The 27,567-nt window shown below is 36.3% G+C and overlaps 1 protein-coding gene across 6 annotated transcripts in view; it reads left to right on the top strand.

Moving 5' to 3' along the window:
- FAM13B (family with sequence similarity 13 member B) overlaps positions 1-26,885 on the top strand; it is a 107,747-nt gene extending 80,862 nt beyond the window's left edge. For 4 of the 6 annotated variants that reach the window (XM_078150433.1, XM_021004977.2, XM_021004974.2 and 1 more), the window contains 14 exons: positions 119-183; positions 2,459-2,510; positions 2,961-3,111; positions 5,524-5,589; positions 7,134-7,344; positions 8,075-8,204; positions 9,931-10,012; positions 11,276-11,505; positions 13,809-13,892; positions 21,304-21,399; positions 21,670-21,753; positions 21,848-22,020; positions 22,589-22,690; positions 24,478-26,885. In XM_078150433.1, coding sequence (XP_078006559.1) covers positions 119-183; positions 2,459-2,510; positions 2,961-3,111; positions 5,524-5,589; positions 7,134-7,344; positions 8,075-8,204; positions 9,931-10,012; positions 11,276-11,505; positions 13,809-13,892; positions 21,304-21,399; positions 21,670-21,753; positions 21,848-22,020; positions 22,589-22,690; positions 24,478-24,601 — 1,650 coding nt within the window. In that variant the 3' untranslated portion in view covers positions 24,602-26,885. The remainder of the gene's footprint in view (positions 1-118; positions 184-2,458; positions 2,511-2,960; positions 3,112-5,523; positions 5,590-7,133; positions 7,345-8,074; positions 8,205-9,930; positions 10,013-11,275; positions 11,506-13,808; positions 13,893-21,303; positions 21,400-21,669; positions 21,754-21,847; positions 22,021-22,588; positions 22,691-24,477) is intronic. The other 2 variants (XM_021004976.2, XM_021004978.2) reach the window with 1 other exon arrangement.
- Positions 26,886-27,567: the final 682 nt, after the last annotated feature.

Genomic DNA, 27,567 nt, shown 5'->3' with positions numbered 1-27,567 from the left:
TACCCTACAAGTACTTGAGATTTTAAAATTCTTTGTCAAAGTGTATTCATTCCCGCATTAATTAACTTATATTACCTCCATTGATTAAACATAGTAATGATTATGTTATTGTCATCAGTCTTTAGGTATACTGTTAGAGCCATGTATTGAACATAGTGATGATGAAGATGAAGATGTTCAGAGGTAGGTGTTATTACTTTTCCTTGATTCCTTGATTCATTTAGGGAATTGTAACTCTTCAGTTTTTCGTTTGAAATTTAAATGAATGTGTCTGTATTCACAGATTGTTAGGACGTAATAAGAATCAAACATCTTGTTAATTGTAGTTGCAAAGACTGTTCTTTGCAAGTATACATTTCTACCATGGTATAGTGGTTCAGGTAGGCTTGACAATTCCTCCTTGGAAAGTATTCAGGAAAAACACCAGCACTTGCCCTCATTATTAGGAATAGCTAGAACTTTTGAGTTTTTCTTAGAGCAAGTCAAAACTTCACAATATGCTTTGCTGCTTGTTAGCATCTTGAATGATTTTTTTCAGCTAGTTAATTCTAGGTATCTGAAGTAGGGATAACTAATAGATTGGGGTAACATCTATTTCCACAAATATGTATTGGATGTTTCCATTCCCTTTTGAACTCACCGTTGGTGTGCTCTAATATTTAAACAGGTGTACCTGTGTATCTCCCTGGGTGGCATACAAAGGAAGCAGTTATTTGACTAAATGAGTATTCTAATTAATGATTATGTAGAGTTTTGGTACCTTTTTGGGAATATAGGCTTCCCAGAGTGCTTTTAAATATACCAAGCAGAACTTGTATCTGTTACACATTTAAGGTCATATGACAGTTTCTTGTTACATGCTTTGTTTTACTGTCTGCTTTGAAAAAAAAATACTTTTTTCTTAGGAAATCAAGGATTTATTTAGTGCTTTGGGTTACTTACATTTCTTTGAAAGAGTATATTGCAAATGAAATAGTAGTCAATTTTGTGAAACTTGGGAAATACAGAGCTTCCTTGCCAAATTGATAATAGCCAGTTGCCATGGCCAGAGTTGTTTTAATGCCACTGTCTCACTTCCTCAATGCATCACATAATTGTGAGTAGGGAACCTGTTCTCTGAGAGTAAGTAAATTCTTTGGAGTCATGTCTCTGGAGGATCCCCAAACTCTTAAGGTCCACAGACTCCCTGCTCACAGTAGTTCCTTTTGCTTCCTTTCAGGAGGCAGGAATGATCCCCATTCCAGCCCAGGGAGTGTTGAAGCTATGGGCTGAAGATGTAAGATTAACATCATTAACAGGCATCCCCAGAATGATGACATCTGGATCTGGTAGAGCAATAAGGATCCATTTAGTGAGGACTCAATCTTTTTGGAAAACCTCTTCCCTCTTCAACTTGTGTGTAGGTTAGCAAACTTGTTTCTGGAACCAAAGAGCACGTTGGTTAGGTGAATTAAGACTTGCATGTTTAATACCTACGCTGCTAAGAATTAGGTATCTAGATCGCCTGTGATACTACTTAGCATTATAGTAATACATAAAATGGAGCCCTTAGGGCCTATAAAAATATAGCTTTACTCAGTTCAGTCCGCACACACCCAGCAAGAACCAAAGTGAGAAAATGGGTTACAGGTTTTAGTTTCTTAACCCTAGTTGTGATCATGAACCCTTTCTGGGTAAAGGAATAGCCAGGTGGAAGCAACATAAATGTATAGTGATATGTAAATTGTCAGAGTTTTCCACAGTTCTTGCATTTATGTTTGGAATTTGAATACTACCTGTACTCTTGATTGAGAAAATAGGTAGAGGCCAAATATTAAACCTTTTAACACATTTTCTTACACCACTGCCCTTGTAGGAAGGAAGAAATCTTTTAGTGAAAATTTAAAGTGATATAACTTAATTGGAAAAAAAAATCTGCCTTCATTCTGAATTTTGAGGGAAGAAGAATGTCTTAGAACTATGATTTTGTAACTAGAGCTCCCTTTTCTCCCATGGGTTGTATATTTTTACAAAATACATTCATCCACATCCTCACTTTTTAAGTTGCCATTTACACCCAACAAGTAAGTGTTCTGAGAAGAAAAAAAAAATCCCTCAAACCTACTTGAAACAAGTGACATTTGTGTAGAAAATTTCTTTCCAATGTACCTTGGTTTCCATTTGTTGTGGATTTTCGCTTTCAAAAATAGTTTATTTTGGGGGATTTTTTTTGGAGGGGTGGTAGAGAGGAGTTATTCAGTGTTTGTAGATCTGAAGAGATTCTGTGGATCTTTTTGGGTAGTGTGATGTTCTCCACATATAGGGCTCCAAAGAATGTACATACCTCCAGTTGCCAGTTTCTCTTCTCACATTCTAAATGCTAATTGTATTGGGGAAGAAAGGAATTCAGTTAAGAACTGTCTAATTGATTGTGTAGTCTTTTCTTAAAAAGATTAATTAGTCTGTTTTGTGTTTTTAGGAATGAGTGCATGCCATTTGATGACAGTGGCATATCTTCACAATTGGCTCTGGTAAGAATTTCCTTTTATTATGTGATTTCAAAAAGCATGTATCATTTCTTTAGTTTTCTCGTCCCCATTGCCCCTTGCACTCTACAGTCGTTAGAATGTTTGACATTTTGTATTCACACAGCCATTGCTTTTGATTGAACTTGAATGGAGGATTTAAATTTCATCACTGACAACAAGTATGTTGTAATGACATGGCTGTTTTGGGTTGGTACTTTGGTAGAATCTGGATTAAAGACAAACATTTTCTGGAGCCTAAGAAAGCCCCTTGTATTTAATTTTCTGCCAAGAGGGTATGTAAAACTAAAAATTTTGATGGTAAGTTAGTGAAAATGTGGACAAGTTGGTTGGCTATACATGCATAAATGTGCTGTAATAGACAGTATAGACATGTTCTTGTTACTTAAAACTGGATAGCTTTGTTGTTAAATGTAGTCCTTGTTTTAAATATAGGATTCTAGTAGCAAGATATGTGATTTGAATGCCAACACTGAATCAGAAGTGCCAGGAGGTGAAAGTGGTGGTGGTGTTCATGGAGAAGCAGCATGTTTGCATATCCCCCATTTAGAGCTGAAGAGTGTTTCTGATGGTGATAAATGGGAAGGTAATTTTTATCCATTTCCCCTCTAAGTGAATTGAATTGACATAAAACCAGTATTGTAATTGAATTGACAAAAAGCAGGTAGACGACTACCCTTCACCAAGCCCCAGATTATTTTTTAAATTTTTCGTCAGGTGGGGTTGCCAGGTAGGTTTATATTTCTGTTGTGATATAATGTTTGAGTGTGAAGTTTTCGGGAAACTTTGAGCAGTAAGGGGCCTAGCCAGTCTTATTAGCTGGATGAGAAAGAGTGAGGAAGATGATCTTTTTGATAGGACTTTAAAATCTGTGTTTAGGCCAGGTCCTAGAAAAATTCTCATAGAAATAGTTTTTAGGGACATTTCTAAGGGGAACACAATACAGTGACCCCATAGGCATGGATTTGCATAAAAAAAAGAAAAGAGGTCTATGTTAAATATAAATTTAAAAGGAAAGTTATAGCACTTATGAATATAGAAGCAATCCGTTGTTGCATACCTCTTCACCCAGAAATATCTAATACTTTGTTTGATTCTTAAATCAGGTTTTAAGTGTATCATCCTAAGGAAACAACTAACCTTTTCTGTACCTCTCTGATGACATTGACTAGGGGTGTAGTCTGAAGAATTAGTGTTAACATTATGGATAATAGATGTAGTTTTAGTGAAAATTCTTAACCATCTATGTTTTTATTTTTACATCTAATCTTAATCTTTAAGGCTTTCTCATGTTAATCTCTTTAGCTGTCTTTCTTTATTTGGTTTAGATATTTGACATGCTCAATAGTATATCACTCTTATCTTACCTGGATTGAATTTGAGCCAACTTTGTTTTCCTCTTAAGAAATAACTACTCTGCTAAATAAAAACATTTAGAACTCATATTAACATCTTACAGATGTTACTGATGGTAGTAGAATATTGCAACTCAAATGTATTTACCTCTAAGTGATCCAGCAGACCCTTTGAGTTGAACAGGTGATCTAGATCACTAAGGATCAGTTTTAAGAGAAGACTCTTATTTGTATATATAGAAGGCATCTTTCTTAAATGAGCAGTTGGCTTCTCTGAGATGAGAATAAAGCCAGAATACTGCATACCTGTGTCTTGTGAGAAAATGCTGATGACTAAAGCAGCATCTTGGGATCATTGGTTTCAGGGTAACTAATTAGTATGAAATAGTGATTGTTCTTTATTGCTAGGAGAGTACAGTTAGTTCTTTATGTAAAGGCCTTATGGCCTACCCTAAAGGGAAACAGAAGAAGAGAGTCCCTCTCCCTTCTTTTCTCTTCCAGATTTACACATGTTTTGAAATTAGTGACAGGAGTGTCTCATAGGGCACTTGAATACAGATTCTCTTTGTTCTTTTTAAACCTGTTTGAAAGTACCCCAGAATTGGGGAAATTGCTTCTGATAACTACCACCTGGGTTATGTTGTTCCTTCATTGTGGGGTAAGAAGGGAAAAGAGTACTTGTAGGCTTTGTCATCCTCCAAGGTAGGTTACTAGGTTTCAGGATAGATAAGGAGATCCTTCATGGAGAAACAAGTGACCCATAAAAAATACCTCCCCAGTGATTTCAGATTGTTAATGTAGAGACGTAGCTGTTGACTACATCTGATGTAGCATATTCTCACCAGCTCAAAGTAGACATGCAGTTTGGCATGCTTTTTGCTTCTAAATGTTGCTTTGCTACCCACTCTCTCACTAACAGTCGAATTAGTAGCAACTTTCTTTGATGAGATCAATGTTATGTTAATCCATCAACTACATAACTTACGCTCTCCAGAGACCTGAGATAATAGGAATCTCTTAGGTCATATGGCTAGTTAGCAAAGAAGTGGGTGATTCCTAATGAGTTTTCACCTGTTTCTCCCTTACATAAATATGAGACTGCTCTTTTTTGTAGAGCTGAATGCATTGTCAATGGAATGAAATTTGAGGGAGATTTTTAATATATAGCTAGCCCCAGAATGATCACTTGTAGCTGTTTTAAAAAAAAAAAGGTCTTGGATCTTGAAAAGAAGTATACCCCCTTCTTCTTAAACTCTTATAATCTAAGTCTGGAATGAAATGTAACAGGAACAGATCTATGCAGATGTTATTGTGCAATTCTCAATGTAATACAGTAGGAAGGACTTTAAAAAAAATATATCCAATCAGGTGCTTCCATTTCCTGCAATGTTATGTTTAAATAAAAATAAAATACCTAATTTTTTTTTGCCTTGCTTAAATGGAAATGTATGTTTGTCTGTTTTCAAAGTTTTGGTCAGTACTTATTTTGTTAGGTAAACTTTTTTGAAGAGTAGAATGAGTAACTTGGCCAAGGAAAATGTTTTTTGTATCTTTCGGCTTTGTGTTAGTTATGTGTATGGTTTGTTCTGACTGTGCTGTGTGTTCACTTTAGTATTTTTGCCATTTTTTTTCCATTTTATTAGCGTCATGCCCTATCACTTTCCCCCTCATTGATTTCAAAACAATGCATCTGCAGAGAGATGGGGAGGGTAAGTATGGTTCACCATAGTTTAGTTTTCTGCCTTTTTATGGTTTATGATTTGTTTGCCTTACAATTAGCCCTTCTCCTGCTGCCCCCATTTCCTGAGAATGTCTTTATGGGTAAAAATGTTACCCAGAGAAAATGGCTTTTGTTATTTTCCCCTTTCTTTCCCCAAACAGGAGAGTTCTTATAAATACTTGCTACTGATTTCTTATTCATTGGGAAGCAGGTACAAGGGTGTTTTTTAAAAAAAATCACTTTATTGCTGAGTTTTTGTTGTGTTTTGCACGCTTTGAATTCAAGTCAGTTATCAGATTTATCTTGGTGGCAGAATGAAACTGAGGTATATTCTTGCTCTGAAAAAATATTAACTGTTCTAAAGTACCTAGAGACAAATGTAAAAATAATCTACTAGGCAGTCCTTAGCTGTCACGACGAGGGAAAAAGCACATTTGAATTTTGACACTGTCAAGTAATCTCTGAGAATTAAAGACAATTAAAAAACATTTTTTTAAAAAAATTGATCCGATTAATGCCCATGTTAAACTGTTACTGTTTTATTGGAGAAAAAAAAACACCCTTCATCTATAAATGTCAAACTTCTTTGTTTCAAATGGTATGTGAAGTTGATTTTGTATTTGGAGTGTTTGTGGAGTGCTTGTCTGTGTGCTTTGTTTATTGACTTGTGAATGCAGTTGTTTTGTTAAAGTATGTTAACACATTTTCAGTTCAGTATAGGCTATAAAATAAACATAATAAGATTATTACCACAGGCTTTGACTTAATATTTTTTATTCTTAATTATTGAAATATGTTATGCTTTTGAATTCCATAAAAGATTAATAGACTTTAAATTTAGTGTCTCTCTGTTATCAGATAAATTAGCTGTTTACTGGCTATAAATCAGTCATTTTTGGAGCTTTCCAAACTCCAGCAGGCCCCTGTAAGGGCTCCTGTTGGTAAATGAGTTCTCTAGCATAACATAGAGCCTCTTGTTCTTGAAAGAGCTGTGACATCTTCTAACAGTTCCAGTTGACAGCCAGGAGCCAGTTGACTCATTTGAAAAGATTTGGCTCTTTTCTTCTGGAATGTAAATACAAAGTGTTTTTTCTGAACAATATCATTTTTATTTCTTTTTAACGAGAAAAGTTAAAAGAAAGGTATCCAACTAACCTTTAATATTCAAACAACTTGACAGTGTCTCTCTTCTTGTCTCTTTAATTTGTTTTAAAAAATGTACACGCAAGACACACACAAAGGAATTCCATTATGTAAAACTCAAATTCATGTGGAGACTATTGAAAAATTATTCTGTAATGGTTTAAAGCTATTATAATAATATATTTCATGGAGAACTTAACATTTAGAAGCATTAATATTTTAAAGATTATTATGTGAAATAGCATATAATATGATTGAATGGGGACCTAGTTTTAATTAAGTGACCTTTACATTTGGTTATAAGCATATAGCTGCTTTTAACACTAGAAACTTTATCTTTTTTGGAAATAAGAAACCCATGGTACCATTTCTGTGTGTTCTGTTTTGCAGAGCCATTTCCTGCTTTTAAGTCTTGGCAGGAGGATTCTGAATCTGGAGAAGCTCAACTTTCCCCACAAGCTGGGAGAATGACTCATCATCCTCTTGAAGAAGATTGTCCACCAGTATTGTCACATCGTAGTTTAGATTTTGGACAAAGCCAGCGATTCCTGCATGATCCAGAAACTTTGGATTCTTCATCTAAAGCTCTTTCCTTTGCCAGGTATGCATCTTCCTTTCGTAACGTGTTAGAACTGCTAACTATGAAAAGAAATTTGTACTGAGTGAATGTTTTGTTTAATTGAAAGAATCATTCATTTAAAAAAAAAAAAACCCCAAACCAACAACTTTCTTGAAGTCATCCATGTGGGTTCCTCAGGTTCTGCTGCCCAGCTGCCACTGTACAGAGGCATTAAGCAATGAGACTGTAGGTGGGTGTGATGCTGCTAAGAGTATAAAGCTTCTCTAGGTCGTGTCTATTGTTCTTTTTAGTTGCTTCTCTGTACCTTAACCCCACCACCTTCCTGTCTCCTAAGCCGACTTTCTCTGGTAGATTTTTTCCCCGTGAAATGTTCTTAGGGATTAGTTTCCCTTATTTAGTCAGAACAGTTTGAAGAATAAATTTGAATCAGTTTTAAACAATTTCAAACAAAAGCACAAGTTGTATTAGCTGACTTTACAATCTATAGCACATGAACTTCTTGTATTCTGTGGTTTTAGCAAAACTGATATGGCATTGTAGACCAACTTTGTGGTCTTGGTATCTTTGGGAAGGAGCATCTTTTTATTTTATTTTACTTTTTTATGTTTTTTGGGAAAGAGCATCTTAAAAAATGCTTTCTACGTTCCTCAAAATCTGCATTAGTTCATTCTATCTTTGCTGATAATACTAAGTGGTGTTCCTTTAGTCCTTGTAAATGTATACATTGGGTATCTCTTAATTTTAAAATCAGGACTCGAAGAGCATCCTTTAGTTCAAAAGATGACAGAAGGGAAGATAAAACACCCTATCAGTTGGTCAAGAAACTACAGAAGAAAATCAGACAATTTGAAGAGCAGTTTGAAAAAGAAAAAAATAGTAAGGTAAGTTAGTCGCTTTTACCAAATATACAAATAGAATAATAGATTGCTAGAGCTAAAACTTTCGACGTCACAAACCTCTTAGATTGGGGGTAGGGCTGCTTCCATATTGGGGAGAGTACTGGATTTAGGAAGGGTTCTAATCCCACTGACTAATCAGACACTAGCTGGGTGAACTTGTGTAAGTCACCAACCTCTCCCTGTCTGACTTTCTTAATCTGTAAAATAGAATGATGGCCTCTATCTGTCATAGAGAATGGTTTTGAAACCCAAATGGTTCTTGTAAAGTGCTCTGCAAACCTTAAAGCACTATCTGAAATATCAGCTTTCGTTATCCATTAGAGGGAGGAACCTCTGAGACTCAGGGAAATGAAGTGCCTTGCCTAAGGTAATACAGTCATTTAGTGGTGGAACTTAGACTAGGACTCAGTTCATTGCTATTTCAGCAACTGAAATTACTCCAGCTTTAGCTGAAATCTCTCTCAGTCTCTTTCGGTTCTCACTGCTCCCCTGTGTAGATCATCATCATCCACCCAGATTGTGTCGTAATAGTCTCATCAGAGATGTGTTTTTTCTCCCTCTGCTAGAACGTCCTTGAGACTGCTGCCGGACTAGTCTTTTTAATGTATAGATTTGTTGTGTTTTTCCCTACGCTTGGAACATCTCCTTTGCTCTCTTTCTTCACTTACTGAATTTTCTACCTACCTAACTTAAATGCTGATTTCCTTCTCAAGTCCTTCCCTGATTGGCCCATTGGATTATAACCTTTTTCCAAGTACTTTTGGTCCTTGTGTCGCATTACACTCACTGCTTTATTATTGTATGCCAGAGATATTTGTACCTCTTATTTATCTCCCTATGTGATTGGAAACCCTAAGAAAATAGAAATAATAAATACCTAATTTTTTTTCTCTTCCCTAGTACCTATAGTGCCTGGGACACAAGGCACCATTTATTAGACAATAAATAGAAATAGGACTGGACCTATGATTTCATTGTTTATAAGGAGCTCCTGGATGAGGAAACTTTCTCCTATCAATGCAGGTTGTCATCTTCTCTGCAACTTCTCTATTCTTAGAGAATTGCCTAGAGCAGAGGTTTAAAAAACACGGTCTACTTGTCTCATTGGACCTGAACTTATTAGACTTAATTGGGAAATGTAATGGGGAAATATTTAACAAAATAGGGCAGGGATCTTTATGTATGGGTTAGTGGCCACCCATTATGTTTGTGTTTGATACCACTGGCCTTGAGCACTGAGAGAAGTAAAGTTACTTACCCATGATCACCCATTAAATATCACCATTGGGATTTGAACGGAGATCCTCCTGGCTCTCAGGCCAGCTCTTTAGCCAGTATTCCACTGCTGCCTCTCATACAATAAATAATTGAATTGAACCAAGCATTTTTGAGGCAGATGTTTATCATTGACAGTTTGTTTGTGGTATTGTTGTCACCTCATAAAGAGTGTGTGTGTGTGTGTGTGTGTGTGTTATATGTCTGTATCTATCTGAAAGTCTAAGTTAGTCTCTCTCTTTTTTTAAGGCAGTTGGGGTTAAGTGACTTGCCCAGGGTCACACAGCTAGAGTCAAGTGTTTGGTCTGAGGCCAGATTTGAACTCAGCTCCTCCTGACTTCAGGGCCGGTGCTGTATCTGCTGCACCACCTAGCTGCCCCTTCAGTTAGTCTTTTTAAAGGACGCATTTGAAAGTTTTTCCTTTTATTTACAGCCCTCCTACAGTGATATCGCAGCCAATCCCAAAGTTTTAAAGTGGATGACAGAGCTTACTAAACTAAGGAAGCAAATTAAAGGTATATAATGTGCTTTTCTTTCTTTTAAACTGATATCCATTCAAATATAAATATTTGTGTTATACAACATTATCCAAGGAATTGATTGATACTTTGAAATTTGCTCCTTTTTCATCTTGGTAATGGTTATGAAAAAGAAAATTTACTCTTTTTCCAATTCCCATTGCAGAGGTGTAAGAACACTATTTGAGAAGACTTTGACAGTAACAGGGCAATTATGTTTTCTTTCCTAAGCTTCAAGTATTTGGAACTTGTTAAATAGCACATAGCAACTTAAGAATTTGAAGATTTACAGACAGCTATCTTCTCACTAAAGCGTACACATGAAAATTTAATATCTGTCCTGTTTTCTTTGGTTGTATTCTGCGTGATTCAATAAAAATGCCTCCACTAAAGCTTTATTTTAAGTTCACTTCTTTTCATTTTCAGCATTTCCAAAGCAATTCTTGATGTGCGTTTGGTCTGAGTTGCAGAGAATGCAGTTTCAGTTGATTAAATTGACCTTTAAAGAAAAACCAAATGAAAAGCCGACCCATCGTTTGATTTTGCAGACTACTTAATTCTTTTTTTGTAGCAGTCTCCAACTTCTACCTTCCCTTGGCTTCCTTTACAACTGATCACACCTTAACCTTCCGTAGGAATCTTCCTTTCTCCATCCACTGGTGGTCCTTTCCCTCTAAGACTGCCTTTCACTTACACTGCATATATCTCATATGTACATAGTCATTTACATGTTGTCACCTCCATTAGAATGGGAACTTCTGGAGAACAGGAACCTTGATTTTGCCTGTTTTTGTATTCCTAGCACTTAGTACAATGCCTAGCAAAAAGTAAATACTTAATAAATGCTTATTGACTAGTAGTATCTAAGTAAAAATTTCTCGGCAGGAAGTAGGGGAGAAAAGTGAGTTTTTAATTATTTGATAACTACACTAAAAATAGTCTAAGTACAATCTGACCTGTTTACTGGAAAGAACCTTTTTGTTTAGTTTTCCAGAACCACTTCTCAGAACTCTAGGATTTCATCACACATAACGAATGTTAATTCCCTGATTGCAAATCCATTGTCTGGATGCTATCAACAGTTCACTAATTGAACTGACTGGCCTGGTTATTATTTATTGTTGGTATAATATAAACATCTTGAGATGATTGAGATCATGTGCTCATATATGAGTGTTCTTGTGTCATATCAGTTCTCTTTCTTGACTCATTCTGATATAAAAACAATCATTGTTTGTCCTGTTGAATTCTGAATTGTAGATGCAAAGCACAAAAGCTCTGATGGGGAATTTGTACCTCAAACACGTCCCCGCAGTAACACTCTTCCAAAAAGCTTTGGCTCTTCTCTAGAGCATGAGGTTGAAGAGAATGAAGGTGAATCCAGGGTCATACAAAAGGAGAAAAAACCAACCAAGGAGGCAACACTTGAACTTATTCTGAAAAGACTGAAAGAGAAGCGTGTGGAAAGAAGCCTTCCAGAAGACATTAAAGTAATCATGATTTCATGTCTTATACTCAAGCTGAAATGTGATTTTTAACTCAAAATGACATGTAGAATCCTAATAAAAGTCAACCTTGAGTGGTAGTGTTATTCACAGGGCCATAGATTTAGACTGGGAAGGGACCTGAAAAGTCATCTAGACACATTCTTTTCACATGAGAAAACTGAGTCCCAGAGGGATTAAGTGATTTGCCCCATTATACAGTACTAGGGTTGGAATTTGAACCCAGGTCTTCTGACTCTATATTTAGTGTTCTTTCTGTTGCACCACACCCTTCAATCAAGGATGGTCTTTCATTTTTTTCTTCCTCTCCTATTTATACTTTCCCCTGCCAAACATACACGCAAATTTATTCCTTTTAGCTTCCCACACTCTCCTTTATTTTTATCCCCACTGTCCCTCTCCTTCAAAATGCAAACCCAGACCTTTTCTCTCACTGCCTGAGGAAGCCTTCCTAAACTAACCTCACCTAATTCTGCTCAGTCATTCCAGTGGAACCAATTCTCTCCTTGTTTTGCTGTGTCATAGAATGGTAGAGCTGGGAGGTCCACCTTCAGCCCTCTGCATCCAGGAGAGAAAAGTGAGGCTTCAGAGGAGGGAAGTGACTGAAGTGCCTGAAGCACTAGTTAGGCAGAAATGGGGTTAAGGTACAGGCCTCCTGACCTGTAATATTCTGTACCCTGCATAATACTAGCTCTATGAAGATGAATTTGACTGGGGACTGGAATGGGCACTGAATTTTGAGCCACAAGCTCTAGGTCTAATTCCTGCTTTTGACCTTGGGCAAAGTACTTTGCTTTTCTGAAACATTTCTTTTTCAGTAAAATGAAGGGATTAGTCCTTTCCAGTTCTAAGCTAGTTGTTCTTTTTGCTCTCTGTCGTTTTTTAGATCTCACAGAATCTTTTTAGTCTCTGTAGACTTGCTTTTTTCTAAGCTTTTTGAATCTAGGTGATCTTGATCTCTTCATTTGTTTAAGAGAGGTGCCATACCTTGCCTTCTCCCTACCCACTCTGATAAAACCTCCAAAACCCACAAAGTATTAAAAACTTACCCTTTGCTGAGAAGTTCACTGTTAATTATTCATGGACCTTAATTTGTTTTTAGTCCCTTTGCTGATTGCTTCTAAGTCATAGAATCACATTTATAATCTAGCTTTATAACTAGAAAGAAGCTCTGAGAACCTCTGACATAACTGCCTGTCTTCACAGACCGAGAAATTGGAGAGATGACTTGAGGAAGATCTCACATAGTTATTGGTAGTCAGGACTAGAAATCAAGACTCCTGATATATCTGTACCTACACCTTTACCTATATTGTCTATATGCATATGTATATTTGTATACATGTGTGCATATTGTATATGCACTATTCATACAATACGCACGTGCACATATGATAAAATATATTTTATGTATTAATTATAGTGATATATTAGACCTACTAATATGTGTGTAGATATAAATCTTGAAGATAACAAGATTCAAATAGACATAAAAATTTCACATTTGGCATGCAATTTTTATAAGGGCCAGCTAATGCAACTTTAGATAATATAAAAATGTTCTGCCTCTTATTGTTAATTGGTCCTATGAAAACATTTCTGTAGAATATTAGGGGAATAGTTTCAGGGGAAAAGTGTAATAAGTGGTCTAACGGCTATAAATGGTTGTTTATAGTGAGGTTTAGTCAAAATACATTAATGACATTGTGAAAAGTTGTTGGCTGAGGCAGTCTTTTATTTAGAATAGTTTATCAGTGGTGGTTGTAACAATTATTCTCCATAGTTGTTTACCCTTTAAATTAGGAAACGATAATCATCAATTCAGATCCAGGATTCTTAATCTGAGGTCTCTGAATGTTTAAAAAATATTTTGATAACTATTTCAGTATAATTGATTTCTTTTGTAATTTTATATATTTTATATATTTAAAGATGTTATTCTGAGAAGTCCATAGACTTCACCAGACTAGATTATCAAAGGGAACCATGACAAAAAGGGTTACAAACCCCTAGGTTGTATATAGTTTAGATAGATCATTTAGATAGATCGTATATGGCTTAGGCCTTTTGAGCTCCTGTTTAAAGAGAAAGAGCAGGAGAGACCACAGTTCGTCATAAAATAGAACTCCTTTACTGGAAGAGTAAGATTCAAGTAAGCTTTGGAATTCAGTTCCTTAAATATTTTTAAGTATGGGATCTATTCTTATCAACCTGAACTGGGTTGTATATGTAGAGTCATTTCAACCTTAGAAATGAATGAACGTGACAGTATTGTTTCTTTCTTATAGAAAATGACTAAAGATCATTTGGCCGAAGAGAAAACTTCTCTCCAGAAAAGCCTTCTGTACTATGAAAGTCAGCATGGAAGACCGGTAATGTCTTTCTCTTGCTTGATTTTATTGTAAAAAGGTTACCATTACTGTGATAATGGTTTACCTTCTGTTCTGAACTGTTGCCTAGGGCAGTGATGTCAAACTCAAATAGAAACAGGGGCACTAATCTGTATGTAAGGATCCCTATTGATCACATACTGACTTAGTTTTAAAGTGTGATATTATCTATACTTTATTGTATTTGTTTTAACTATTTCCCGATTACATTTTAATCTGGTTCACTGTACTCAGAAGTGTTGTGGGCCGTATGTAGCATGTTTGACACCTCTGACCTAGAGAATTGTTTCCTGCACTTTGAAATGATTTCTATTAATCAGAGATTAAGTTTGCTGAAATAACACCTTAGCCAAATAGTATGAAATAAAACTAGGAGACCATATAACTTTTTTTATCAGATAAAAAAATCAGTATTTTAGCTTTTCCACCAAGCAGAAGGTACTTGAAGTTCATTACGTATGTCCCAAAACTCATTCCTCTATCTGACTTTCCTATTTCTTCCCGGGACACTCTGATCATGTTAGTCAAGTAGGTTCCCAACTAGGAGCTATTGTGTACTTGCTATTCACTCTCAGCACCCATTTCCAGTCAGGTGCTAACCTTGTTGATGCCACTTTTAAAACATAATACAAATCTCCTTTTCTCTACACATGTAGCTGTCATCATGTTTCAGTTTTTCCCTGGTTTATTGAAATAAGTCTTCTAACTGGTCCCCCTGTGTCCAGTCTTTCTTTCTCTAATCTATTCATACAGTTACCAAAGTGATGTTCAGAAAGCACAGGTCTGACTATGTCATTCTCCTGTTCCAAAAGCTGTAGTCTTCTTATTGCTGTTAGGAAAAAAAAGACTAGTTAAAGCCCCTCACAGTCTAGCTCCTACTTCTCCAGGCTTATTACACCCTTTCTTTTAGTCTGTGTTCCAGACAAATTGATCTCCTTGCTACTTTTCAGACACAACAATATTCCATCTTCTTTTTTTGTGCCTTTGTACAAGCTGGTGTCTCCCAAGCCTGCAGTGCACTCCTTCCTTCCTTACTTTAAATGAAGTAGCTTCATTCAAAGCTCAGCTCAAGTGCGACCTCCTACATGATGCCTTTTTTGGTATCTCCCTTCCTTTCCCTTCAAGCAAAAAATGTTGTTCACTTGTGTCCAACTCTTTGTGACCCCATTTGGGGTTTTCTTGGCAAAGATATTGGAGTGCTTTTCCACTTCCTTCTCCAGCTCATTTTATAGATGAAGAAACTGAGGCAAATAGGGTTAAGTGACTTGCCCAGGGTCACCCAGTAAGTATCTGAGGCCAGATTTGAACCCAGGAAGAAGAATCTTCCTGACTGCAGGTTCTGCACTCTATCTACTGTGCCACCTAGCTGCCTTAGACAAAAAAAAAATTACCATGGCTTTACTTTGAATATATTCTGTATTGACTTTTGTGTGTGTATTCTGTTTTCCCTGATAGACTATAATAAGCATGTGTATGTAACATGCATAATATAATAAAATGTGAGTATCATGTATATATTACATAAATATAATATATGATACATAAAATAAAGTTTAGTTCAGTATGGTCCCAACTCTTATGGATCCTTAATGGTTAAATCCAGTGATACCAAATTCAGATAGAAATGGGGGACCATTAAACTGTCCATGAGGATCCCTGCAGGCTATGTATTGACTTAGAAAACCACATATTTACATTATTCTATTCTATTTTTATTTAGTTAAATATTTCCCAGTTACATTTTAATCTGGTTCCATCAGGCTATTCTATTCTACTCTATTCTAGTTGTTGTTGTTTAGTGATTCAGTCATATCTGACTCTTCATGAGCTCTTGGGTCATATTGTACATGGGGTTTTCTTGGCAGAGATACTAGAGTGGTGACTTGCCCAGGGTCACATAGGTAATAAGTGTTTGAGGCTAAATTGGAACTGAGGTCTTCCTGACTCCAGGCCCAGTGCTTTATCCATTGAGCCATCTAGCTGGCTATTCTAGTAGAGGATATCAATCAACAAGCATTTATATAGTCTAATCTGCCATGTGCCAGGCACTGTGCTAGATGTGTGGAGATACAAATACAAAGATTGTGATCATCTCACTCCTTTTTTTTTTATCATCTCACACTTGAGGAGCTTACATGTTAATGAAATGAGATATATCCTGATAATGTAGCATACTTAAATGCATCCCTGAGGTACACTTGCTGTGGTGAGATCAGATAGAGAAAAGTTCTTACCAATAGGTAAGGAATAGAGCTACGGAAGGCTTTATGGAGGAAGTGACATTTGATTTGGACTTAAAAGGACAGGTAGGAATCTGCCAATAATCTCTCAGTTGCCAAATCTGTTGGTATTTTCTCAGTCCTCTTCATTGACCTTTCTGTAGTGATATTTGACTGTTCACCACTCTGTCTCCTCTTGGATAACTTTAGTTTTTGTTACACTACTCTTTGCTAATTCTATCATCTGCCTGACTCGGCTAATTCTCGATCGGTTTTGCCTGATCATTTTCTAGCTGTATATCCTCTTCTTGGTCCTCTTCACTTGGTTATCATCTGTATGCAGGTAACTCTCAACTCTATATTTTTCAGTTCATTCCCTCCTGAGTTCCAGTCCTGCATCACAGCTGCCTGTTGGACATTTTGAAATGATGTCCCATGAGTATGTCAAACTCACCATGTCCAGAACAAGAATTTATGTTCTTTCTCCCCAACCCTACCCTTCTTCTGAGCTTCCATATTTCTTTTGGTGGCACTTCCATCCTTCCAGTTGCCCAGTTTTGCAACTTGAGCAGCTCCTCACTCTTCTTTACTACATGCATCCAAATGAGTGACCAAATCCTGTTGGTTCTCTCCACAGCATTACATCTGCTCCCTTTTCACTACTCACATGTCCATCTTAGTTCAAGCCCTTATCACTCTTGGCTAGGATAAATCATAAATATATCTGCTTGACTTTCAAAACCCTTTAGAGCCTTATTATTCAGTACTCCTCTTTCCATGATGATGTCATCTGTCCCCCCCAAAACTAGTCTTCCTGTTTTTCATCATGGCAATCCATGCCTTTTCGCTGGCTCTTTGCCAGGCCTGCAGTGCATGCCCTTCTTTTATCCACCTCTTGGATTTCCTTACTTCCTTCAAGACTCACCCAACCTCAAATACTGCCTACTTTCCTAATTTATAGGCTGCCCTGTACAAAACTGAATTTATTTTTTCTTTCTAAACTCAACTCTCTCTCCCCTACATATTTTAAAATTTATTATGTTTCCCTTCCTCTTACCCTCCCTTCCTGCGCACTGAGAAGGCAAACAATATGATATCCATTATACATGGGAAATAATATAAACCATAATTAGCCATATCGCAAAAAAAAAAAATTTAAGTGAGAAAATTATCCTTCATTGTGCTCCCAGAGTTCATCAGTTCTCTCTCTAGAGAATGATAGCATTTTTTCATCATGAATGCTTTGGAATTGTCTTGAATCATTGTATGATCAGATTAGTCATGTCTTTCCCAATTGATTGTTACAAAGTTGCTGTTACTGTGTACAGTGATCCCTTGGTCATTCTGCTTTGCATTAGTTCATATAAGTCTTGCTGTGTTTTTCTGAAACCACTTTTCTCCTTTCTTATATCACAATCTTGTATCACAACTTGTTCATCCATTTCCCCAATTGATGAGCATCCTCCCAATTTTCAGTTCTTTTCCACCACAAAAAAGAGCTGCTTTAAATATTTTTGTATAAATAGATCCTTTTCCTTTTTCTTTAATCTCTTTGGGGTACAAACCTAGTGGTGGTATTGCATGGTCAAAGGATATATGCACAGTTTTATAGCCCTTTGGGTGTAATTCCAGATTGTTTTCCACAATGGTTGGGCCAGTTCACTACTCTACCAGTAGTTCCTTAATGCACCCATTTTCACTCATCCCCTCTAGCATTTGTCATTTCTGATAGGTGTGAGGTGGTACCTCAGAGTTGTTTTAATTTGCAGCCCTCTAATTAGTAGTGATTTAGAGCATTTTTTCACTTAACTATAGATAGTTTTGATTTCTTCTGAAAAATGCCTGTTCACATCCTTTGACCATTTATCATTTGGGGAATAGCTGTTTCCCCCTTGCCTGGAATGCACTTCCCTCTTCATCTCTGTGTCATAGAATGCCTTTCTTCCTTCAAAAAGGAGCTTAAGCACAACTTTCTAAACTCTTTCTGGACACTTTATCAACTACTTTGTATTTATTCTGTATATATGTGCCCCTGGTCTATAAAATACACACATATTTTAGGCACTTAATAAATATTGAGACTGGTTGTTGCCACTGACAGAAATAGTGAAATTAGAATGAAGAACAGCCTTAGCAGAAAAGGTCATAGAATATAGAAACAGAAAGGATATTAGATTTCAACTAATCCATTTTTTTTTGTGAAAGCTAAGAATTAGAAAGAAAGTAAAAGTCTGTTGGTTGAGAAATGGCTAAACAAATTGTGGTATGTGAATGCAGTGGTCGAGGAAATTCATTAATTTAGTTCTAAAGCTATCCATCCTATCCTTTGTTTCTTCTGGAACTTTTACTGTAAGAGTGTGTGTGGTGAACACAGAGAAGCATAGAAAGATCTACATGAAGCGATGCAAAGTGAAGTAAGCAGAGCCAGGAAAACAATAAACACAATAATTATAACAATATAAATGGAAAGAACAATGACATGCCAAAAATCAAAAGTAAATATAACAAAAGTTATGAAGATCAAGTGAGACTCAAATGAAGAGATGTGATCTACCCTTCACTATTTATCATGTGGGATGGCTCTCTTGGAGGGGAAGGCATACATAGGATGCTGTGGTAACATAAGAAATGGAAAGTATCAATCAAAACTTATTCAAAAAAAGATTTCAACTAATCTTAACCCCCTCATTTTGTAGATGATGAAACAGAGTCTCAGGGTGGTTTTGACTCACTGTAGCCACTTCGGTTATAGTAAGTAGCAGAACTGGATTTCAAATCCAGGTCATCTGACTCCAAGTCTCATTCTTTTTCTACTGCATTGAGTGTTATCTTTGTAACATACTGGCTTAAGCGGCAAGTTGGACACCCAGTTGGAGATGAGGGTCTGGAGGCTAGAAGTAGGCATCAAGAGTGATAGAGATTTGGGAGTCATCTTTATAAAAATTATGGTTGGAATCGTATGTTGACTGAATGAGATTGCCAAGGGGGAGAGTATAGAAAAAAAGAGGAAAAGGTTAAGGACAGAACCTTGGTGTATACCACCTACATTACAGGGCTGAGCACTCAGTATAGGGCCTGATACATAGTAAGTGCTTAATATATGGTTGGCAGATGGGAAAGAGCCAGTGGAGTGAAAGATTAAAGGTGGATGAGAGAAGCAACCTTATGTAGTGCATATGTGGGACCAAGAGTCGAGAGACCTGGGTTCAGCTACTGCCTTGAATACCAACTCTAGGACTGTGTGTCTTAGTTTTCTCATTTGTAGACTTGGTTCTAGGGTCAAATAGAGGGGAGGGATAAATTACTTTAAAAATCTTAAAGTGCTGTATAAATATTATTACTTTACTCCTCTTTGAACATTGGACAAGTTACCTCTTCTGTTTTTCATCTGTAAAAGGAGAAGGGGTGAACTTGATGGCCTATTAGGTATTTTCCAGTTCTTAATCTAAAATTCTGTTATTTGCTTATGTATGTTGTCAGTGAACAAGTATTTATTAATTACTTTGTGCCAGGCACAGTACAAAGAAACACATTAACATGTTAGAAGTGGCAGTTATAGTAGTAATATAGGATGACTGTTATAAAAAAAAGATCCTAGAGGACCCTGGAGCAGATAGGCTTAAGTAAATGGGATTAGCTTTAGCAAGGAGTTGAGATACCTCTTTTTCTGTGTTCTGAGAGAAAAAGGGTGAAATGGTGATGAAGAGACTTTGTAGATTGGACAAGGCGTAGTTATTCATTACTGTGGGAAGAAGAAATGTGGAGTTGTGTATAAGTCATTTAGATATCAGTATATCAAAATTTTAATTTTTTTGTTATTTGGAACTTGACAAACCAGAAGACATGAATATTTCTATATACAAAGTATAGTTAATTCCAGAGCTGTCCTGTGTCTCTCCTAGAACTTTCTCTGTTCTTTTTTTGTGCATTTTAAAAAAGAAAAACTTGACTAATGTTCTTTAATTTGGGGTGGGAGGTGTACGAGCCCACCTTCCCCCGCCCTCCACTCCATTTCCCACCTTCCTTTGTAACAAAAAGCATAGTCAAACAAAACAAATTCACCATGTCTGATGGTGTCCGTGTCTGAAAATGTGTCATTCGTTACCTCTAGTCCATCATATTTCTTTCAAGAGGTGAGGATTATGTTCTATCAGTCTCATGGAATTATGGTTAATCATTGTATAGATCAAAGTTAAGTCTTTCTTTACAGTATTGTAGACATTGCATCAATTGTTTCCATGCTCATTTTACTCTGTCAGTTCATATAAGTATTCAAGTTTCTATGAAACTATCTCTTTCATAATTTTTATATTGCACATTCTCCAATTGATGGGCACTGTCTTCATTTCTGGTTTTTAGGTATGCCAAAAAGTGCTGCTATATCTATTTTTGTATAATTGGGTCTTTTCTCTTTAATCTCTTTGGGATATATGCCTAGTAGTGGATCAACAATAAGTATCATTTAGTGATGTGGATGAGTTTAGTTCCAAAATGCTTTTTAGATCACATAAATCAAGTCCTAGTTCTACCAGTAGTGCATTAGTTTGCCTGTCTTCTGACAGTTGCTCTAATAGTTGGTCATTTTGAGGGCCATCTTGCCAATCTGATGACGATGATTAAAAACTCGTAATACCAGGCATTTCTGTTAATAGTGATTTGGACCATATTTTCCTATGTTGTTGATAGGTTTCCTTCTGGATGTAGTAGTTTTTTTTTAAAAGTCTCCTTTTTATTCCTCCCTTGGGAATTTCAGTTTTCAGTCGTATCCAACTCTTCGTGATCGCATTTGGGGTTTTCTTGGCAAAGATACTGGAGTGGTTTGCCAATTCCTTCTCCAGCTCACTTTATGCATGAAGGAAACTGAAGCAAACAGGATTAAGTGACTTGCCTAGGGTCACACAGTTAGTAAGTGTCTGAAACCAGATTTGAATTCCAGAAGATCAGTCTTTCTTGACTCTAGTCCTGGCACTCTGTTCACTATGTCAACTAGCCACCTACCCTCTCTTGGGATCATCTGTTAAATTCTTCAGACTAAAATTTGCATTTACCTGTATTTTACTGTTTTCCTTTAAACTCCCATTTTAACATGGAAAATGAGGATCTTGTTTAAAGTTGTAGACATTTGGATTTCTTATTTATTTTGCTAGCTTCCTTATCATTTCCTTTTGTTGCAGGTAACCAGAGAAGAGAGACATATTGTTAAACCTCTCTATGATAGATACCGGCTTGTGAAACAGATGCTAACAAGGGCAAGCATCACTCCCATTCTTGTATGTACAACACGGATTTCTTAATGCACCCATTATTGCTGAGCACCATTAAAATGTTTGGTTTTTTTTAACTCCATAGTTTTATCTTTGGACATTGAGTTATAAAGATTTTGTTTTCCAGCATTTTAAAGATAAAAAAACTTGAATATGATGTCTTAAAAATGGGAATTTTTTTCTGTATCATACCAAAGTGTTACTAAATTTTGTCTTGCTGTAGTACTGAATATCCAGTGATTTAGTATCCAAAGCCATATGTGGTGTTTGTTTTAGGGATCCCCATCTACCAAGAGACGAGGTCAAATGTTACAGCCTATCATAGAAGGAGAAACGGCCCATTTTTTTGAAGAAATTAAGGTATTCCTTTAAAGACTGTTCCTTTATCTGTTGCTTACAAATCTGAAATTGATGGTCTGTTTGATTCATTGCCTTATATCTTATATCTGTTTAGGAAGAAGAAGAAGATGGTGTTAATTTGTCTTCCGAGTTAAATGATATCTTGAAAACTGCCACACAAACACAGACCTTTTCAAGCTCATTGGAAAATTCAGAATCTGATGTTGAAGAAAGTCAAGAAAAGCTGGCTCTGGACCTCCGTCTGTCAAGTACTCGAGCAGCTTCCATGTATGTATTCTGGCCTATTATTTCCATATGTTGTAGAACATAATAAAATATTAGGTTAAAGGATTGGCTCTTTAATTACATTGGGGGAACAGTCAGTCATGTGTATAGCACACAATATGTGTTGTTTCCCAAAGACAAAGTTTCTGAAATGTTATTCTTTACTACACAATTGAAGTCACAAGTCTGTACCAAAAAAAATTCTTTACCATTCCTCCAATATGGATGACATGCATACTACTTTAAAGGAACAGACAACCAAATTATATTTTTAAAACAGATATATACACAGACATATACGTATATATGCATATATAACTATATTATGCATATTATATATTAATATATAATATAGATATACATATGTACATATATACATATATGTAAGTAGATGCTTAATAAATGTTGATTGATAAATGTGTATATATACCTATATGGAAACACTTCATAAAGTTTAAAGTGCTGTGTACAAGAAAATGGTGCTTGAACTGGAACACACTGAATAACCTATTTTTTCATATGGAACAGATCTTCACTGGATAAATGTTTTTTCCCCTTATTTTACTATTAGGCCTGAATTACTAGAGCAACTTTGGAAAGCCAGAGCTGAAAAAAAGAAGCTACGCAAGACATTACGGGAATTTGAAGAAGCATTTTATCAACAAAATGGAAGGTTTGTTGTTGGCAAAATAACCATCAAAGCAGTGAGATAGTCCCTCCCCACTCTGTTATAACAAACTTTCAGGGTTACTGTTATATATGAAGTGATTTTCTTTTTTGTAATGAGAAATCAGTCTAATTCTTCAGGCAGGCTTGCTACATTTTAACTTATTACAGACTTTGAAATATAGTTTGAAAACCACTCTGACAGTTCCCCTCTTGCTCACACAAAATGAGGAAATATCAGAGGTACATAGTAGGTGCTGTTATATATGCAAGTGAACATCTGATAAAATATTCACAGGATAATGGAGAGGTGGATTTTTCCCCTTTAAAACAGCTTCATGGCTGGTGTAATTTATTCACCTGGGAGCAAAGAGAAGGAAAGAAGCCAAGGGACAAACTAAATGTGGTTCTCTCAGTTTGAGTGGATTCTTAATAGTGGCTAAAAGAGTCCTCTTTGGAGTAAGGAAGTCAGAGGACATGGGTTCAAATCCTGTTTCTGACACATAACTGTGTAACCATGGGCCAAGTCACTTCAGCCGTAAGTGCCCAAGGCAACTCTGAGACCGAGTCAACATTAGGAGAGGGAGTTTCCTATACCCTTGACATTACAGGTGGAGAGAGAGACAGACAGACAGACAGACAGACTGACTGCCCTTCTTCCTTTAGTTCAGAAAGTGCTTGGAAAGCATATTGAGTCAAGCTGGCTATGCCTGGTTGTATTACATTTATGTTATTGGCCTTTTGGAGTAAACCTTAGAGCCAAAACCCATCAGGTGTGGGATTTAAGAGATCTTAGGATCAAAGGATCATAAAATTGAGGGCCTCGGGAGGCCACTGAGTCCAACTCCCTTATTTTACAGATGAGGAAATTGAGGTTGAGTGAAGTGAAGTGACTTGCTCAGGGTCTCCCAGCTAAAGGAGTCAGGATTTGAATTCAGGTGTGCTCTAACTGATTGCTTAAGATTAAGAAAAACTTGCTTCTTCTTGGTTGGAAATTTTAGGTGATGAGTCTGAAATGACCTTTAAATGCATTGTTTCAGGCTCCAGAAAGAATTAGAAACTGGGATGTCTTGACAGCTAATGGCTTTTAAGAATAATAGCTTAGGGAATATTGCCTTTCAATTAAACCTCCCCATTCAGATGAAGAGGTCTTCTGTGGTGTAGTAGATTTTCAGAGCCTCTGGTAATGAATATTCTGTCACACATGAACAATTGTCATGCCCTGCATGCCAAAGAATTTCAGAGGATGTTTTCTCTCTACATTTTCCCCAGACCACCCAGAATCCTTTGGCAGGCCACAGGTTTTGCAAGCCTGCCTTAAACTGTCATGATTCCTAGAGTTATAGTGGTTATTTTGGGCCAAATATTGAAAGATGAAGTTGTAACTTAAGCTGTATTCGAAGCTTTTTTATTAGCTTGGATCCCCGTGTGGTGATGTTATAAATTCATTAAAATATCCCCTTGATATACATCCTGGGAATTGCTTTTTGATTGACATTGATGCAAGTGTAGCTCTCTTTATATTAATATTTATCTGCAAAAAGTTGGATTGAAATCACGATGCTTTACTTCTTAGGTTTGGGATTTATCTTTCTGATAGTCTTTCTCTGATGTCTGCTTTCATCTTGACTGTTCTCACACCCCCTAAACCTCTCTTTACTTGAACTTATATGTGATAACTGCAGTGTGTATCCTCTGCTAGAAAACTGATATTCCTTTTCTGGTCAGTGTGTTTATAGATTGGAAGGACTATGGTTGCTTTCTTGAATGTTTTACCTTTTTTTTTTTTTAAAGGAATGCTCAGAAAGAGGATCGGACTCCAATGCTGGAGGAGTACAGGGAGTATAAGAAAATAAAAGCCAAACTTAGGCTCCTTGAAGTTCTTATCAGCAAACAAGATTCTTCAAAATCCATATAAAAATGCTCCTTCAAAACGTCATAAAAACCAGTTATATTCCCTGAAGCTACCATCATGTGTACTGGCTGATGCTTGAGTTCCTTTTTTGTCATGTGCTTTTCAAAGAATTTCATGTGAACTTTATTGTGGTGCCACTACAAAAATATGATCGAAGGGCAAGTAGGCCCCTTTTAGGGAGCAAATAAAATGTTCCAAATTAACAGGAAACTAATTCTCTCTACCTTTACATGCAGTTTCCTTCAGTGTTTTGTATTACAGATACATCCTTTTCCCAAAAGACTATAGAATTTTATCTTTTCAACTTTAAAGAACTTCGGAAATTTACGAGCTTTTTGTTATTTCCAACTTCTTTTTGCATTACTGAAGAAAATTAAGATGTAGATCTTCACACCACACTGAACAACTCTAGTTGCCTTTTTCTTACAGAAAAATTGAGAGTAAAACATAAAAACGCATACATATGCAACTGTATTCTGTGTTTTCCTGGAAAACCAAATCAAACTGAATTCCTTTCTGAGTCCTGCTGTGGAACAGCTTTCTGTTTAAATCCCACAAAGACGTGTCACACAGGTAGTATGTTATCAATCCATGGATTTTTCTTTTTTATCCCCAAGTCAGTGGTCACAGCTCCTGGACGAAGAAAGCAGTGGACAGCCCAGAAAGTGACCTTCCTTAATGTAATTTTAAAAACACAGAAAACAACTTGGAAAACTGATTCATTATCACACGCTGCCTACAGGACTTGAGTTACTATTCGTTTTCTTGGTTATTGTTTAACAACTGGTGGTGACATGATTTGCCTTCCCCAATTGACAATGTGAGAACCTTATTACCCATGTCATCATGTGGGAAATCTGATGGTGCTTAGACTTGTATAGTGCCAGCAGATCTAAACTGGCCTAAATCAGTAAAAATGATTGTTATAGCTGAAATAAATCTGTTTAAACAAGGGCTAATATTACTGCATTTTACATGCATCTTGGGGTGGATTGGTGGGTTGTGTAAGTCTTAAAAATTACAAGAAAAAAGTCCTACAATAAGCCAACATCCTCTCTCCCCTCCACCCCTTCCAAAAATTACTTTGTTATCACATTGTATATGTGTGATGCAGCTAGGAAACAGAAAGCAGTGGTGTACCCTTGTAATGTAAGCAGATCTTTTTTTTTTTCTGTGCATGGTTCAGCTTTTAAAAAATGTCCTTTTGATGTCATTCTGGTGATCATTTTCACTATGTTGGATGCTTATTCACATGCTTGTGCTATATGATATGGCAGTCATTAAAAAGATTAAGGTCAGGCAAAACTTAAGTGTTAATTTTTAACTGGTGCTTTTCTGTATGGGTAAGTATATCAGTTTGACTAGTGCTACATTTTGCATGCAGTGACTTCACATGCATGTTTTCTGACAAGCTAATATTAACACACTTTGTTTCATGAAAGACCAAAAGATACTTTTTTTTAAGGGGGGGTGTAACATCATTACAAGCTGTGGGAAGCATGAACTTCGTAGATTCTGGGGGGACTTATATAAACACAGGGTTGAAAATAGGATTTATAGTACTTCAGAGGTCATCTGTGTGTGCAATACCTCTTTTTGTTTTTGGAACTGAATAGTGGGCATGTAGTTTGGGATTTTTAACAACAAAAAAAAGCACTAAAACTAGCCATGTTCTGATGGTTTCCCTTTATATAGCAAGGCTATTCATACAGTATCTAGAGAAATGACATTTAAAAACTAAAACCAGGACCATTTATCACTTTGATTTGGATCCATTGTGCAATGTACATTTCAGTTATTTTTTTTTCTATTAGTCTGCAGACACGGGTGTATCCAAACATTGAAACTAATGTGTACTGTATATTGTTGTACAGGAATGTTTGTTTTCTATGCCACATGCAAAATGTCAATATGCACTATTTAAATGTTTTAAATAATATATTCCTCCTTTATAATGCTTAAAACTATATGATTCCAATATTTTTATAAGTGAGTGATCTGCCTGGTTTCATTTTAGAATTAATAGCTGCTTTGTTTGTTGTACAGAGTGTGTCTGGCTGTTCAGTTTAGTAGATAAGCATGGCAACAGTTATGCTCTTAAGTGTTGTGTGCCATCTTTGTTGGGCAGTACGTAGTAGAATTAGGCATTTTGTGAAAAACTATATATCTATATACCAACAACATATAGATATATTGATATATTTATATGTCCACTAGATATAATTACATTGCTATATCTGGCACTTCACTGTATAGATTTTTGTAATAAAAAATACCTTAATCTTTATTGTCCCAAGTCATTGTAATGGCTTCCTATTTTTCCAACAGGTACTTAAAAAATTGGCAGCCTTTGGAATTCCTTTGGCATGTAATGTCCTCAGACATGAAGCTCTGGCTCAGTTTATTTTTGGTTGAAGAAGCCAGACCTACAGCCAATAGCACAGGATTGTTGCCTTAAGCAATATGGGGATTGATGGCAACAGGTGTGGAAAGAAAAAATTCCACTCTGTGGATTTCTTAGAAGAAGGTATGCAGCCTTCTTTTAACTGTTAGAATTTAGAAACAGAATTTGATTTGAAAGATCAAAAGAACTCTCCTTAATCAGCCAAGGAAAGGTTTGATGGTAGTTGTAAAATTGACCTTCATTGGAGATTTTGGACTAGTGCTGTTTAACAGCTATAAAAATAACTTGAACGTAGTGACTAGTCTTAGTATGTGAAAACTCAGAAGTTAGATTTATGCCTTTGGGGAAAAAAAAGTAACTGCAGTGTAGTCAGGTTCTGGTAGTTCCTGGTGATTGTTTTGGGAGAGTCTAGGTTTGTCACAAAATTCTGGGGTGGGAGTGGAAGTTTTCTTATGACTTCAGATGTACCATACTGCTATTGTGCATCTAGTAAAGTTATGATTGCTCACCATGGGGTACAGAACTGCTCAGTCTCAAGGTGACCCATGTCCTGAGACTCTTACTG

Source organism: Phascolarctos cinereus, unplaced genomic scaffold (assembly GCF_003287225.1).
Source record: "Phascolarctos cinereus isolate Bilbo 61053 unplaced genomic scaffold, phaCin_HiC Scaffold_2;HRSCAF=192, whole genome shotgun sequence".
Classification (NCBI taxonomy): domain Eukaryota; kingdom Metazoa; phylum Chordata; class Mammalia; order Diprotodontia; family Phascolarctidae; genus Phascolarctos; species Phascolarctos cinereus.
The sequence above is the reverse complement of the archived record's forward strand: the minus strand, read 5'-3'. Positions and strand labels throughout refer to the sequence as shown.